At 33.3% G+C, this 17,797-nt stretch overlaps 1 protein-coding gene across 3 annotated transcripts in view; it reads right to left on the bottom strand.

The window, feature by feature from the left end:
* Nucleotides 1-17,797, bottom strand: part of NIPBL (NIPBL cohesin loading factor) — a 206,489-nt gene that overhangs the window by 33,503 nt on the left and 155,189 nt on the right. For all 3 annotated transcript variants that reach the window (XM_055422164.2, XM_088827650.1, XM_055422165.2), the window contains 11 exons: nucleotides 16,001-16,083; nucleotides 15,309-15,441; nucleotides 14,200-14,343; nucleotides 11,957-12,046; nucleotides 10,903-11,117; nucleotides 10,690-10,792; nucleotides 9,992-10,090; nucleotides 9,744-9,890; nucleotides 8,017-8,151; nucleotides 6,726-6,824; nucleotides 5,608-5,661 (listed from right to left, as the gene is read on the bottom strand). In XM_055422164.2, the coding sequence (XP_055278139.2) occupies nucleotides 5,608-5,661; nucleotides 6,726-6,824; nucleotides 8,017-8,151; nucleotides 9,744-9,890; nucleotides 9,992-10,090; nucleotides 10,690-10,792; nucleotides 10,903-11,117; nucleotides 11,957-12,046; nucleotides 14,200-14,343; nucleotides 15,309-15,441; nucleotides 16,001-16,083 (1,302 nt within the window). The remainder of the gene's footprint in view (nucleotides 1-5,607; nucleotides 5,662-6,725; nucleotides 6,825-8,016; nucleotides 8,152-9,743; nucleotides 9,891-9,991; nucleotides 10,091-10,689; nucleotides 10,793-10,902; nucleotides 11,118-11,956; nucleotides 12,047-14,199; nucleotides 14,344-15,308; nucleotides 15,442-16,000; nucleotides 16,084-17,797) is intronic.

Here is a 17,797-nt window from a genome sequence, read left to right as displayed (position 1 = left end):
CTCCTTGGAAGGAAAGTTATGACCAACCTAGAGAGCATATTAAAAAGCAGAGACATTACTTTGCCAACAAAGGTCCATCTAGTCAAGGCTATGGTTTTTCCCGTGGTCATGTACAGATGTGAGAGTTGGACTGTGAAGAAAGCTGATCGCCGAACAATTGATGCTTTTGAACTGTGGTTCTGGAGAAGACTCTTGAGAGTCCCTTGGACTGCAAGGAGATCCAACCAGTCTATTCTAGAGGAGATCAATCCTGGGTGTTCATTGGAAGGACTGATGCTAAAGCTGAAACTTCAATACTTTGGCCACCTCATGCGACAAATTGACTCACTGGAAAAGACTCTGATGCTGGGAGGGATTGGGGGCGGGAGGAGACGGGGACGACAGAGAATGAGATGGCTGGATGGCATCACCAACTCGATGGACATGCGTTTGAGTGAACTCCGGGAGTTGGTGATGGACAGGGAGGCCTGGCATGCTGTGATACATGGGGTCGCAAAGAGTCGGACACGATTGAGCGACTGAACTGAACTGAACTGAAGAAGTATCAATATATGGGTGCCAAGTTAACAAAGGGTAGAGCTGTGATGATTAATTTTAAGTGTTAACTTGGTTGGGCCAAAGGATGCCCAGTTATCTGGTTAAACATTATTACTGGATGTGTTGGTAAGTGAGGGTGGTTCTAAATGAGATTAGCACTTGAATTGGTGGACTCAGCATAGAAAATTGCCCTCTCTAATGTGGGTGTGCCTGAAAAGAACAAAAGGTAGAGGAAGTAAGAATCCAACCATTTCCTGATTACCTAAGCTGGGACACTGGTCTTCTTTCACATTTGAACTGGGATTTATACCATCCGCCTCTGTGGTTCAGGCCTTAGGACACAGAACAAACTACACACTAGGGGCTTTTCTGGATCTCCAGTTTGCTGACAGATTGTAGGTTTAAGAGGCTCTGTAATCACATGAGGGGCTTCCCTAGTGGCTCAGCAGTAAAGAATCCACTTGCATGGAGGAGACATGGCTTCAGTCGCTTCATTGGGAAGATTCCTTGGGAAAGAAATCACAATCCACTCCAGAATTCTTGCCTGCGATGGCAGGCTACAATCCATGGTTGCACGAGAGTCAGGCTTGACTTAGTGACTAAATGACAACAACAATCACATAAGCCAGTTCTTACAATAAATCTTTTCTGTCTTTTTCAGTATTTGGTTGGTTCTGTTTCTATGAAGAATATGATAATATTCTAGAAGATATGACTGATACATATCCTTTCTGAGTAAATCCCTGGCCCCCTGAAATTACTCTTCTGAATTTTTTTAATACAGATTAGTTTTGCCTCTCCTTAAACTTCACATAAATAGTATCAGAATATGTACTCTCCTGTGTAAGGCTTCCTTCATTCTGCAGAGTGCTTTAATAAATGTCTCTATTGCTGTATGTATTACCAGTCTGTGCTTCTATGATGTGGAGCACTATCAAATTATATGAATACTGATATATTCATTTTTCTATTCATTCACTGATTGATGGTAATAAAGAGTATTTATTGCAAACTTCAAGAGGCAGATCTTATTTTGGATTACAAAGGCCAGGAAAAGATGAAATGTAGGCAATTAAAGTCTTTTCACTGCCTGCATTTTCTTGTAAACTAAAAAAAAAAAAAGTGTAGGGGGCTGTAGTCTTATAAGCAATGAAAAGGAGTGGCACTGTAATTGTAAAATTAATTTTGTGTACCTACTATAGGCTACGATAGTGATTTACACTGACTGAACCATTTTTTAGGGGAAAAAAAAAAGTAAGAACTTTCATGATTGAACTTTCTCACATACTACTGAAAAAATTCAAAACAAACCATGAATTCATTAAAAGTTAAAAGGAACATGAGTTTCCATACATTTAAAAAATGTGTGTATGTGTGTGTATATACTTTATATATATGTGTGTGTGTGTGTGTGACATTCTAACATTATGTAGTCAGCGGACAGAGTTTGATGCCTATGTAAATATGAAGTTATTTCATGTAGTACTTAAAATTTCTCAAGGCTATCACATTCCACGAGTTGGGAATCACTATCTATATGAAGTCAATCCAACACACACAAAAAAATAATGAGATGTATCTAAAATTGGACAGAATGGAATGTGTGTACATGAGCTCATGTGGAAATAGTAAGAATGCTGATTATTTTTGATTCAAGAATTTAAAATAATTCTAGCAGTTGTTCCTTCTTTGTATCCTCAGCTTTTCTTCAAATTTATGTAGTGTTGTTATAACTGCTAAGAGTGATTATACCTCCATCATGTAGTTACATAAATATTTTAATAAAATGTTCTTTACTTCATAAAACTAAACTCTGCTAGCTTAATGACTATATCCAGAAAGTCCCAATGCCGTTTTGGTAAATTAAATTGTTGGCAGAAACTAAAGCAGGAAAGCAAAAAACAGGGAAACAGAAAGAGCAATGAGCTTAAAAGAGGACTAGAGAGTAAAGCTATAAAGAGTACAAAACTACTGCTAAGAAGTTACAAATCTAGTGTTCACTTATCTACTTCCAATTTGCCAATAACACATAAGAATATTACCTTAGATTCTTTTTACTAACGACATTTCTGAGAGCTATACTAGTATCATATGAAACATGGGTGTAGAGCTTTCTAGAAATTATTGTGTCCCCTTTGGAACGGTTGACATAAATATAACTAAATGGTCATAAGGCTCTATAATACAGTTAATCATCTGACTTATGGGGGAAAGGGTATCAAATACATCATGTAAAATTATAAAATGGAAGATGATTGATAAAGAGAGTCTAAGATGTTACAGGCTGGATAACATAAGCAAACACCATGAGGGTGCTTAAAAAAGGCATCTTAAAATTTTTTTTAAAGGTAACATATTACTAAACACTACCAGAGAGTTAAACTTAAGAAGACTGACAATACCAAGTATTGATGAGAATGTGGATCAACTGGAACACTGCTGGTGGAAATGCAAAATGGTTCAGCCAGTTTGGAAAAACAGCCTGGCAGTTTCTCACTCACATGACCCAGTAACCACAATCATGGGAATTTACCCAAGAGAAATGAAAACACCCAACCTCACAAGAACATGCACACAAGCAGCGTTATTCATGATAGCCCAAACTGGGAACAACTTGTAAATCTGTAAGTTTGTCAATTAACAGAGAAATTATGATACATCCATACTATTGTGACTACCCAGCAATAAAAAGCAATCAAACAATATACCAGCAACATTCTGCTAGAAGTCAAATACAAAAGACTACATGCTGTATGATTCTCTGGACATGAAATTCTACAAAGGGGACAACTATAGTGACAAAAAGTGAATGAGTGGTTTCCCAGGGTTGGGGGAGAAAATCAACTACTACAAATAAATAGGCATAAGAAAACTTTTTAAGAGTGATATTCTTTACATCACTGTAAATAATGATTAAAATTAGTCAAGTTGCACACCTAAAATTGGTTAACATTTCATGTTAACCATGTAAATTATGTTCAATAAAATAATTTGGTTGATTGTTAAAAATATTGCTAAATATAGTTTAACTAAAAGTATTGTTAAAAATTAAAAAGTAACAAATAGAACAGATAGTAAATTGTTGACATATCAAACAGAAAAAACTATTTCATGATAGACTTTTAATGGTATGTTTAGTGAGCTATAGATAAAAAGAAATGTAAAAAAGGTCTTAAACTGTATCCAGTAATCTTATGTTAATATAATAGGGCAAAGCTAATAGGAAATTATCTTTGGAAATAAGATTTTAAGCCAAAAAGAAACAATAAAAGGAGCAGAATCTCAGTCTTAAATTTGAATTAAAAATATTAATTCTTGATTTATTTTTTCTTTCTAAATAAATATATATATTTCTAGCTCTATCCTCTGAAAAGGTCCAAAGCTATGATAACCCATTAGCAATGAATATCCACAGCACCCAGACTATTCCCACAAAAGGCAATCAGGGATTTTAGGAAAAAATGGCTGAGTTCAGATTTGGGACAGAAAATGTACAAGCCAAGTCTGGGGAATCTTGTAGAGACAGAAAGTAATCAGCCTACAAAAAAGCAATGAGGTTATACCAAAAAGGTACAAAATCGACTTGAAGGGACTACTACTGACCAAAGATGGGACAATTTGAGCTTCAAAAAGAATTATGATTGAAATAAATTAAAATACAAAGAATACAAAAATCTTTTAGTTCACACTGATATTTAAAAAAATGAACAAACTTGTTATTCACCTTTGAAAGGTAACAGGAAAATTCATTATTCTGAAAACTGATAAGTAATGGAAAAGAACAGAGCACTTTCCCTGCCTTTCTGGTACAAATTGTATTTCACAGTAACTAAATTATCAGGACAAAATTCCTCTTTAAAGAAGAATCCCAGCCAATTAATATGGGATAAATAAAATAATTCGAAAAAAATCAGCATTTTGCAATTTGTAATGAAAATAATGAACCTAGGTAATGATCACTTGAAACCTACCATGAAAGACTTTATGAAAAGATTAAGCACACAGTCAAAATCACTGAAAATGGGACAACCAAACATTATGTGCCTTTTGATGTGAGGCAACAATATTTAGCATCACTTGTGAAGTATTCTTGTCTGTTTTCTTAAACCTGAACTTCAATATCAGTAAACCTTTAGATCTAACTTAAGAGTTTACAGAAAAAAAAAAAATGGTGGACAGAGGAACACTAAAATGACACCAGAAAGAAGAGATCTATGAAATCGAGAATATGGGACACTCTACTGAAAACATGTAAGTGACATGAGAAAAGGAACAGTGAAAGCTGACTTTTATAGACTAAGACTTAAGAGTCATGTCAACCAAAGCAATGGCAATTCAATTATAAAAACACATTTTTGGGACAATCAGGGAAATGTGAACACTGAATAACTATTACATGTTAGGAAATAATTTTATTAATAGTTATTTTGATACAGATGACAAAGATACTGTTTCTTTTTTTAAAGTCATCTCTGTCAAAGACAGATATTACAGTATTTATGGGTGAAATGATATAAAGTATAGGATTTTCTTTAAAAGTGTTACAGCCAAAGAAAATTAAATTAAAAAAAAAAGATGGAGGTGGGAAGAGATAAATAGGATATTAGGAAAATGCTAACAACTTTTGAGGCTGGGTAATGAGTACTCCTATTTGAAAATCCTTAAATAAAAAAATTCATAAGGAGCTAAATATTTCCATGTATAAAATTTTTAAAGAACACTAATTGTGGTTTAATCCTATACTACTATAGGATATTCTATATATTTTAAAACATGTCAAATAATGTAAACATATATTTAATGCAATCTATATACCTATTTATAGATCTCATGTCTATCATCTACATTAAAGGGATTAAAAAATTATTTAGAAGGATGTGAAGAGAGAATATTAATATTAGTTATTCAGAAAACTTACTTATAGTGAGCAACTGAACAACTGATTAAATAGCGGTATTAAACAAAACATTCACCCTAGTATACTGAAGTAAGTTTTCTTTACCACAAAGTAAACACTTAAAAAAAAAACTGAAAAATTTCTTTCAAATCATGAAGTCTACAAACACTCACATTTTGAAGAAGCTGCTCAAACCAGTCATATCCAGTATCTCTGCATGCTGCAACCTAAGGGGAAAAATATGGTGCACCTATCAAAATTAGAAATTTACATTAAAACATACTTTTGTTATGCTATAGTCTCAAGAATAAAAATGTTCGAAGTTCTAAATTAAAAAAATTATTTTCATACTTATGGACACAGGGAGAGGGGAGGAGAGGGTGAGATGTATGTAAAGAGTAACATGGAAACTTACATTACCATATGTAAAATAGATAGCCAATGGGAATTTGCTGTGTGACCCAGGAAACTCAAACTGGGGCTCTGTTTCAATCTAGAGGTGTGGGATGGGGTAGGAGATGGGAGGGAGGTTCAAAAGGGAGGGGATATATGTATACCTATGGCAGATTCATGCTGAGATTTGACAGAAAACAACAAAATTCTGTAAAGCAATTGTCCTTCAATAAAAAATAAATTAAAAAGAAAAATAAGAAAAGAAAAATTAAAAAAAAGTGATTGTGGATTAAATGATTAGAACTCAAAAAAATTATTTTCAAATAAACTATTTTTTTTCAGTGAGCCAATAACCTACCATGTTAAAGAAATTTATTCCAAAAGTATATTAGAAGCCATTCAAGATATTCACTTAATGTATTTAAAACAGATATGATCATGTAATCCATAATATAAAATTTCTTAAGTTCAAAACATGAAAAGCATTCCGGGTCAAAAAAAAATTATAGTTTACGTGTACAATTAAACATAAGGAAATTAATTTTAATTCATGTAGTCTGGAAAAAGTAGAAATTATGCTCTCATGTCAGGTTGCTATTCATGGGTTATTGTATCTTTTTATCTACTTCTCATTTCCCTTTCAGTTTTCAATCACTGGAAGAGTCTGGAGAATTTTAATATCAGTGCTTAAGACAATGGATGACAAAAAAAAGTGGGGGTAGGTAGAAGTACCACTCTCATCTTATTTGCATCCCTTGAGTATTTCCAGAAATATATAATAAGGGAAGTATTAGAGGGTAACCAAATATCCTGTTATTGTCTCTCCCTTTATAAGACAAGGCAGGCCTCAATGAGGTTTGCACCCACAGGAATCACCCTTGTTCCAGTCCTTCCTTACCACATCAGTGATATTTAAAATCTTCCTTGTCATTGCTTCTTTGTCATTGTGTGGAGTTGGAGTAAACCAGAGTTTTTGGAATGTTTCATTTACTAATTTCTAGAAGAAAGAAAAATTTCAAACTAGTAAGTACAATAAATGTGGCAAAATTCTTAATTCCAAATTCTCATTAAAGCCCAAAGCAAAAGTATATATATTAAAAAAAAAAAACACCTGAAATTTCTGTTATGACATCCTCAGTTTCAAAATGATCACCAATTAACTTATAAAAATAATAATTTTTTTTCAGTTTGGCAAAGATTTTAAATGGGTTAATAATATGCCAATGCAGGAGATGTAAGAAAGATGCAGGTTCGATCCCTGGGTTGGGAAGATCCCCTGAAGGAGAGCATGGCAACCCACTCCAGTATTCTTACCTGAAGAATCCCATGGACAGAGGAGACTGGAGGGCTACAGTCCATAGGGTCACAAACAGTCGGACATGACTGAAGCGACTTAACACAATACTATGTCTAGTATAGAACTTCTGGATATAATGCACTCAAATACTTTAGATCAAACTAAAAAATACTTTTGCTGCTTTGGTGGAAGTTGTTAAAAAACAAAACAAAATCAAAACCCAAAAAAGAAATATAGGGACAATCACATATACATAGATTCACTAATGAACTTTCAACAAAGTATTTACTAATTTAGAAAACCAAGCATATACCATTTGAAAATCAATTTAATTTGAAATAAATTTCCTATATACAATGTAATCTCTACAATGACATTAAATATTACAATTGCCAAATTGGTTTGATCAGATCAGATTTTATTAACTAATGCAGGACCTAGAAATAAAAATACCTAAAAATGTCTTTTTCTTCAATTTATAGTCTACAATATTGATTTACTTGTATAGTTTTTATATAAGTTATAACAAAAGGTATATATATAACAAAGTTATATATAAAACAAACTTTTAACAAAACTTATATATATAAAGGAAACATTTAAATTACTTGGGCTTTCCTGGTGGCTCAGCGGTAAAGAATCCGCCTACACTGCAGGAGACACAGGAGACTTGGATTCGATCCCCAGGTTGGGAAGATTCACCCGGAGGAGGTCATGGCAACCCACTCCACTATTCTTGCCTGGAGAATCCCATGGACTACAGAGGAGCCTGGTGGGCTACAGTCCATATGGTTGCAAAGAGCTGGACACAACTGAAGTGACTGAGCATGCACACACATGTAAAATGTTAATGAAAAATGAATTTTTAAAGTAGTCAATGTTTTTAACTTACCTTAATGCCCTCTTCATCATTTACCCTGCGAATCATTTTTACACACATTTCTGTAATTTTTGGAAATGTTGGTTGTTCAATACAGATGTCTCTTAGAATCTTTATCACCCTTTTTCTGACACTGATACCAGTATCCTAGGAACAGAAAGATATTCTAATTGTCAGAGAAACAGATGCCAAGGTATATGAAATTTGATGAAATAAAATTAGAAAATACCAAGAAACAGTATACATACATTTATTAACATGACAAATATGGTCCATATATTTTCTTTTTGAACACATTTATATTAATCTTATTATAACTATGAGTTATTTTATTATACTGTCTTTTCTTTTAAAATGTAATATCCAATATGTGGAAAATATTAAATAGCACTGAACACAAGAGAAGCGTATAAACTTGCCAAAATTAAATGGAGTAACAAACATCAAACTTTGGCACTTAAACAGCATATGAAACATATTTAACAAAAATTTTTAACAAATCTTTCACACCAGTATCACTGTTTTATAATTTATAGCAAATATAAGGAAAAAAGGAACAGATTAAAGGAAACAAAACCATGAAAAAATAACAAGACTGGCTTGCCTTTTAAAATCTCTCAATGTCATGGTGGCTATGTGTAAGAAAGAGTTAGAGAATACACTAAATAAAATAGAGATGAAATACTGTGGTGGATACATGGGTGTTAACTGTACTATTTTTAACTTAACAGATTTTCATAACTAAATCATCTTTAAATAAAAAGTCCTGAACACCCATTGTGCAAAATTATCTCCATTACGTAGTTTAGCAATCATGAAAATATTTTAGGATATACTGGTAAGGTAGATGCTGTCAGAGTTCATTATACCTGAAAATCCTGCTGTTTGTCCTTCACTCTTAAAAAGAGTAAGACACTAAAAGTGAAAAAATTCTTCTACTTTTTCCTTAAAATTCTTTGCTTCCATCAAGATTTTATGCTAGTTGGATATGAAATTATCTGTAACTCAGTCCCACAGTATTTTAATACTGGGCTAAAAGTGATAAATTTTTGTCAGTTTAGGAATACCAAAATCCTGTACCTAATGAATCTCTGTTGAGTTACAGAAGAAGTCAATAACCCTGAAGTGGGTGGTATGGAATTTCAACAGGTATTTTGTAATGCCAATGTTTCCTTTCATTTCCAAGGAAATACTTCAGGGCCACAGAATTCAATGCCATAGAAGAAAAGAATATCTTAGAATAGCATTTCTATTTGCTCTTAAAACTCAAATGACTTTATTTAGCTTGCAGGTATCTGAGTCTGTCATAATTCAGCTTTAAGGAAATATGCAAATACACATAATAACCAAAAATATTGTCAGACACCAAAGTTCTGGTGTCTATACAGCTCTCACTGAAATAATTCTTCCTGTTTATATATATATGTATTTATATTACTCTAGAATCCTATCCAAAATACTTAACTATGTCACATAGCTCCTATCATTTACTCTTCGTACACCAGCATAATCAAAAGCTAATAGTAACTGGAAAGGAATTCAATTTTTACCAAAGATGTGCTTTACAATATTAAGTGCCCTCCTCTTGAAATATGTTCTTCTTTAGAAAGTTGCTACAGTTTATATATTTGGTAAGATAAATACAGAATTGATATCTACTTTTCTACCTTAATACTTAAAAAAATGATATTAGGAAGGCAAAATTATAAATTATAATAAAAGTGACAAAACAAGCATACCAATATTCTTTCAATCAGCATATCATAATACTGCTCAGCAAGCTGAGGTCGACAAAGGACAAATCGACCTAGTAATTCCACTGCTGCTTCTCTGACACTAGTGGAGTTATCCATTAATCGTCCGTGAACTCCTCGCTGCATATCCAGCTAAAGAAAAATAAAAAAAATATAACTTATACTAAGCAGAGTTAATATTTTAATTTGAATATAAAAGTCACATAAAAAGAATAATCTGTGTTCCTCTTTACCCTTGCTAGAATACTGGGGTCTACAGCAACAACCTCAGATAAACACTTCATGGCTTTTGTTCGAACGGCAATTGCATTTTCACCAAGAACTCGAAGGATCTGCCAAGCAAATATTAACATTTTCATCAATTTTAGAACATATAACTTTTTAACAAAACACAGAAATAAAACATGCAAAAAAATATAGAAATACCGAATTTACTTTCCTTCAATTTTTTTTGTTATCATACTGATCCAAAGTTTTAACTTAAAACAATAAGGTATAGTGTTCTATACTTTATGGCCTTTCCTTTCTTCTGTCATTCTCAATTAAACCTGTTTTTTATTGCTATGCTTTATTTGCAAGAAACTGTAGCCCCATTGAAACTTTCTATGTGTAACTTTAATCAGTTATTTAGTATCATTTAAATAATAATTTTGGTAACTGAATAATTTGTTTTTATAACATCAATCACTCTAACTATACCATCACTCTACCTGTACCATACAGATACATATCCACTTATCTGTAAAACAAGAATCAACAGGTAAAAGGCATGCAGAACAAACATATTTTAACAAATATGGAACAAAGAAACAAATGTTATTTTCATGATTTTTTAAAAATATCTGTTCTCAACAATGAACAGACATCACACACAAGTTTCCAGAATTGGAAAAATCAGTATCACTGTATAAGGAATTCTGGTCCAGTTTACCTGTGTCAAATAAATATCAAAGCTCTGGGCAAACGGCCTCATAGAGGCCAAGTATCGAACAATCAAACAAGCATCATCATAGTCCACAGTATCAGAGTTCATTCTGCAACGAAAGGTCATTAAATTGTAATTAATTTAATCTTTTTGTAAAGTAGATAAATAGATATCAAAGAGACAACTGAAAACATTGGATCTTTTCTTTTTGGATCTTACTTTAATGTGCTGAACTGAGAAGGTGTGGTTTTGATAATGCTTCTAAGAAACTTCTTCCGGTTTTCAGCTCGATGCATAATTTGACCAGTTGTCTCAACTTCCTTTGCATGATGTGATCCTTCAGATGATTCTTCATCTTTTTGTGATTTCATTGCTTTTTCTGTTTCCAGTGTTGTATCACGGAACCACTGGGCTATATAGAATTTACGAGAAAACTGGAAAGAAATTTTAAGACTTGAGTTTGATGAAATTAGTAACAAAATTTCCAACCTACTGACAAAGTTCACAATCAGAAATACAATTATCAAGGTTTACTTTAAAAAAAAACTTTAGAAAACATGGATAAAACGCTGAAGGGAGAAGACTATAGTTAATTTCAAAATTTTACCTTACTTCTTCAAGAAATATACAGTCAATTATTATTGAACTATATTAACACTAAGGTACATGTATATCTGTTCCTGGGTTTTTTCCCCTCCACTTTATTGAGAAATAATTGACATACATCATTGTAGAGTCTGTTCCTTTCCACAAAGACTAAAATTCTATGGTAGTTGGTTGAATAGCTTTAGCTATCTCCAACCTCTTTATTTTTTTAATTCTCCAACTTCTGTAGATGCATATCCCATCAATTAAAAAAAATTAAAAGTGCTCCAATACAGTGTATAAATTTTACATACAAGCTTATTTTTACTAATATTTTTGATACATAATATATTTAAAAAAGCAGAATTAAGGATTATATTTAAAATATACATATAAAATTCTAATCATTTTATAAAAATTCACTTTTTATATGCTAATAGAATATCTCATACACTAACTGGGTCAAAGATCTTTGTCTCAAAGATAAAACATGGAAAGATTTCGGATTACCCAAGTCACATAATATTAGGAAACAACAATATCTGTATCAGAATTCGACTACTACATATTTCTATTTCAAAAATTAATATTCCAATACTACTCTCCTCTTCATGACATTCTCAATTTTATTTCAGACCAAATTTGAAATAAACATGTGAACATTACAAAATAAGGAGTAGAATCCTACCACCAGTGAAGGATCAGTCTCTGTGTTTTCATCCAAGTAATCAAGCAATGCTTTTTGCAATTGCTGTATTTCATCTTCCCCTCCTGAAACCTATAAAACAAATCAGGTCATAACTCAAATATATTACTAATATATTTTAATAAATCATTCACTCACAAACAGAAATCTGAGGGAAAAATCTTATAAATGATAAAAAATGTATAGGTATAGTTAAGTAAAAGGAAGAAACAGAAGAATACTGTTTTTTGAAAAACATTATATACTGATAGCTCAGGTTACTTTTATGAATTACATGTTAACTTTTTCTAAAGAACCTCATAGGAAGCCGACATAATAATTATTAGAAAAATGTGTATGTAAATCTTCAGAGGTAGGAACCTCCTAACACTGGTTTTCTATTTGGTAAGAGACAACTCCAAACTTCTAATCTAGTAAATGGAAACTGTTACCTGTATTATTATGTATTATGGGTATCTTTGAGATATTATTTAAAAAGAACATTCTGAAAGGGAAATATTTTTATTTGTAATTAATACAAAATACTTTATGTCATGTAGGTCAAATATACAGTAGGTATATTTGAGCTGTTCATTTGATCTGGAAGCATAAAGAGGCTGAGTCTTTAGGTCCTGTCAAGAACAATGTTGTTGTTTAGTTGCTAAGTCATGTCCAACTCTTTTGCGACCCCATGAACTGTATAGCCTGTCAGGTTCCTTTGTCCATGGGATTTTCCAGACAAGAATACTGAAGTGAGTTGCCATTTCTTTCTCCAGGGGATCTTCTAGACCTAGGGATCGAACTTGTGGCTCCTGCATTGGGTAGTCAGATTTTTTACCACTGAGCTACCAGGGAAGCTCTTTCAAGAACAATACAGAGCAGGAAATTAACTCTGAGTTGACATTCATGTCTATAGCTTATACTCTGGTTCTACCTGTGTTAAATGCCAAGTATATGGTTTAGACTGTATCTAAGCAGAAAATAAAGACGAGAATAACCTATGTTCTGAGAGTATAGTGAAATGGATATATTCAGAATGGTTTTTATTCAGTTGCATCTGGGGTATCGATTTTTCTTTTTAAAATTTTCAATTTTATATTGGAGTATAGCTGATTAACAGTGTTGTGACAGGGTCAGGGAGACAACAAAAGGACTCAGCCCTACATATAAATGTATCCATTTCTGCCCAGACTACCCTTTCATACAGGCTGCCACATTAACACTGAGCAGAGGTTTCTGTAGTACACAGTGGGACTTTATTGGTTATCCATTTTAAATATAGCTGTATATAGTTGTGTATACCTGATTCAGTAGTTCTAGGGAGAGTCCTAAGAATCTGCATTTCTAACCAGTTCCTAGGTGATATAAAAGTTGGTGCTGCTTGTCCAGGGAATCATGTTTTGAAATTCTAGGGTAATGGTAACATCCTGTCTGCTCAAAATGGTTCAAAAGAAAATAAAAACGAATATACAGACACATATGTATGTTTATTCTAAAAGAGAATAATAAAGCAAATGCTAACCATTAAAGAAATCTGGATGAAAATTTGTGGGAGCTTTTTGTGCTATTCTTAAAACTCTTCTTTAAGTTATAGGCATTTGTCATGGCCAGCATGGATATGGTTATGGACATTAAAAAAATTAAAAAGAGCATAAAGAAAATGAAAAAAGCTTTACATGGTAGGATTACAGATCACTTGGGATACTTGGTGGCTGAGACGGTAAAGAATCCACCTGCAATGTGGTAGACCTGGGTTCGATCCCTGGCTTAGGAAGATCCCCTAGAGGGGGGGATGGCAACCCACTCCAGTATTCGTGCCTGGAGAATCCCCATAGACAGAGCAGCCTGGCGGGTTACAATCCATGGGGTCACAAAGAGTTGGATACGACTAAGTGACTAAGCATACACAGATCATTTACCTATCAATTTTCTTAAGTTATCTTAGTATTACTATCACCTCCTCCACAGTTTAAAATAAAAGTATTGTTAAACCAAATAGAAACTAGTATCATACATTCATAACAGAAGTTCACACACACAAAAAAAACTTAACTAAGGATTATATAGATCATTTGAAAGTTCCTGTTATACAGAATTCACCCTAAGGTATATATTTTCTCTGTGGCGCTTTCAGATGATTTTATTCTGAATCTACAGGTGAAATGCAACACTAACATAAGAATACTTTAAAAAGTTCTTAACTATTTATTACTTATCCCCATAATGTAAATTCTTTATCTCAATACCTGTTTTAAAATTCGTTCTATAGACCCTTGATCCATTTTGCTTGTAACAGCATCTTTCCTCAGTCGTGCAGCAACAGTTCCAAGGTAATCAAGAGATGCCACTCTTAAAGCCATCTCTGTTGACTTGTTACTGAACTGATGAACCTGCATATGAAAAATAATTTTAATTTAATCAACTAATAGCAGTTTATATAAATTCCATATCCATGCTGTTTTACTTGAAATTTAAACATTTTTTCCCCTGTAATATTATCCCACAAAGCAATTATCCTTTAAAAATTTTTTGTTTCATTTTTTTGGCCACACCCTGTAGCTCAGTTCCCTGACCATCGACTAAACCTCGGCCATGGCAGTAAAACTAACCAGTAGGCCACCACGGAACTCCCATTAATTGCCTTTTGAGTTTCCAGAATTTTAACATTTTCATTAAATAGAAAAAAAAAATTATAACTAAGTCTTCCTAAGAACACAGTCACTTTCTTTAAATGTAGGCTCAACTGTATAAAATGGGATTATAACTGACTCAAGAATTTCTTAGGCTGGAATTTCAAAGTCTATAAAAAATATCTTGGTTTCAGAATAGAATTAATATATTTTCCAACTGACAGAAAATAAGGTCCCCAAAGCTCTGTAACAACTACACAAGTCCAAATGTAGTTTAAAAATAAAAATCACAATAGCATTTCCTTGTATTTACTTCCCTAATACGGTATTACATGAGGACTAAAATGTGTCATGTTTTTAGAAGTACTCTTAAAGATGACAAAGTTCATATTAATCAGTTACATGCTTTGAAATGAATTAACTACAATAACTTATGACTCTGTGTTGAGATGCTTTTAAATAATAATACTTTCAAACAAATAAAAGAAGTTTTTTAAAGCACTGTTATCTTATGTAATGAAATGAAAGCACCAAAAGTCACAACATTTCAAAATTTTATACAAGGTACCGACAATATTATGTACAGTAACGCACATGCAAAAATAGAGATGCAATGGTCGTATTTCCTTACACATTTTTAAAGAATTCATCATCTGTGAATCAGAGTACATCCTCATTATGTTGTCTTCTAGTAATCTAATAATCTTTAAATGCTATACTCTTACCAACAGTCTCCCTAACAAACTAAGGAGTAGTTCAGCAGCTGGCCATTCAGGCTTATTGACTGTTGAAAGAAGGTCTTGAACAAAATTTTCAAATAGTGGTCTGTAATCTTCTTCACCTTGCTTACTACCACATCTGTTCAAAGATAAATAAGGAAAAATCTGTGAGTTTAGGTGACATGTTCACCAATATGACTGAAATTTTGTTAACTAAGTTTCTCAACTTGTATATCTAAACAAGGTGTAACAGAGCACATTAAATAAAATATGGTTTAAAATGAATCTATTCCTCAAACTTCATTTTCCCCCCTACTGCAGGAAATTCATTTACTGACTAATATTAATTTCTGGCAAGCATAATACATTTTAAATAATGACCACTGATTTTCTATGAGATTACTATAAACTTTTTTAAACTTTCCTATTCAATCAGAATGTCCAAAAATTCAATGAAAAATTAAAGAATTTCAATCCTGTACTTTAGCTTCTAGAGTTCAACACACAGGAAAGTTCATGAAACTTTAGATTTTATAATATTCCAACTGCCTCATTTTAAAGATAAGGATATCAGGAGTCAGGGAGATATAGTCAGGGTTTAGATTATGGAAGGAAGTTCGATTAATTTTTTACATAAAAGAAATGAACTATTCTCTCCATGGGGAAAATAAAAATCAGATTATGTTAATTTTACTCACTTTTTAAGGAAGATGGAAAGGAAGTTTTGGGCTGTTCGCATGGCTGTTTCATAAGAATTGGTAATGACAACATCTTGGTCAACCTAGATTGAAAAAAATGAATGGATATAGATGTAAGAAATAACCAACAAATTATTTCAGTTGCTACTACCATGTTATTACTGGCTATAAGGGCAGTACAATTAAATACTAAAACTTTATGAACTTCCCTGGTGGTAGAGTGGATAAGAATCTGCCTGTCAATGTAGGGGACACAGGTTCAATCCCTGATCTGGAAAGATCCCACATGCCGCAAAGCCTTTGCACCACAAGTACAGAGCCGGCACCACAGAGGCCAGGAGTCCCAATGACTGTGCCCATGAACCTCAACTACTGAAGCCAGCACACCCTTGAGCTTGTGCTCTGCAATAAGAGAAGACACCGCAATCAGAAACCTATGCACCATGACCAGAGAGTAGCGAGCACTCTCACAACTAGAGAGAACCTGGTCACAGCAATGAAGACCCAGCACAACAAAAATAAAATAAATAAATTTTAAAAATACTAAAACTTTAACTATACTCTTATATGTAAGAGAAGCATTGTCGTTGTTCAGTCCCTCAGTCATGTCTGACTCTGTGATCCCATGTAAGGCAGCACGCCAGTGTTCCATTTCCTTAACTAGCTCCTGGAGTTTGTTCAAACTTATGTCCACTGAGTCATTGATGCCATCCAACCATCTCAACCTCTGTCGTCCCCTTCTCCTCCTGCTTTCAATCTCTCCCAGCATCGGGGTCTTTTCCAATCAGTCGGGCTCTCTGCATCAAGTGGTCAAAGTACTGGAGCTTCAGCTTCAGCACCTGTTGTTCCAATGAATATTCAGGGTTGATTTCCTTTAGGATTAACTGGTTTGATCTCCCTGCAGTCCAAGGGACTCTCAAGAGTCTTCCCCAGCATCACAGTTTGAAAGTATCAATTCTTTGGAGCTCAGACTTCTTTATGATCCAACTCTCACATCCATACACGACTACTGGAAAAACCATAGCTTTGACAAGACAGACCTTTGTCGGCAAAGTAATGTCTCTGCTTTTTAATAGGCTGTCTAGGTTCATCATAGCTTTTCTTCCAAGGATCAAGTGTCTTTTAATTTCATGGCTGCAGTCACCATCCACAGTGATTCTGGAGCCCAAGAAAATAAATTCTGTCATTGTTTCCATTGCTTCCCCACCTATTTGCCATGAAATGACAGGACTGAATGCCATGATCTTCGTTTTTTGAATGGTGAATTTTAAGCCAGCTTTTTCACTCTCCTCTTTCACCTTCACCAAGAGACTCTTTAGTTCCTCTTTGCTTTCTGCCATTAGGATGGTGTCATCTGAGGTTATTGATATTTCTCCAAGTAATCTTGATACCAGCTTGTGCTTCATCCAATATGCTTCATTCTTAACGTATGTTAAGAATGAGAAACGTTTGTAACAAATGAAATATGAATGGTTGTTTATCATAATCTAGGTCAGAATAATTTTGATCGAAAATAAAAAAATAATTTCAAAAAAATTTGCAGGTTCAACGTTTATGAAATGCTGGAATATAATACTAAATAAAATTCAACACCATCATTAGAAATTTAAAGATCAGCATATAGGTAATTCAAAGTTGTAGAAACCTGATACATGAATAAACATTAAAAAAACTCACTAGTAACCAGAAAAATGCAAAATAAAACATGGTATTATTTTACACTAACCAGACTAAGCAAAAATCAAAAAGTATGAATGTAAACTAGAATATCACTTTAGAGCAAACTGACCAGTTTCA

The sequence above is a fragment of the Moschus berezovskii genome, chromosome 18 (genome assembly GCF_049115385.1).
Source record: "Moschus berezovskii isolate FMDL1 chromosome 18, NW_MosBer_1.0, whole genome shotgun sequence".
NCBI classification, from domain to species: Eukaryota; Metazoa; Chordata; class Mammalia; order Artiodactyla; family Moschidae; genus Moschus; species Moschus berezovskii.
The sequence above is the reverse complement of the archived record's forward strand: the minus strand, read 5'-3'. Positions and strand labels throughout refer to the sequence as shown.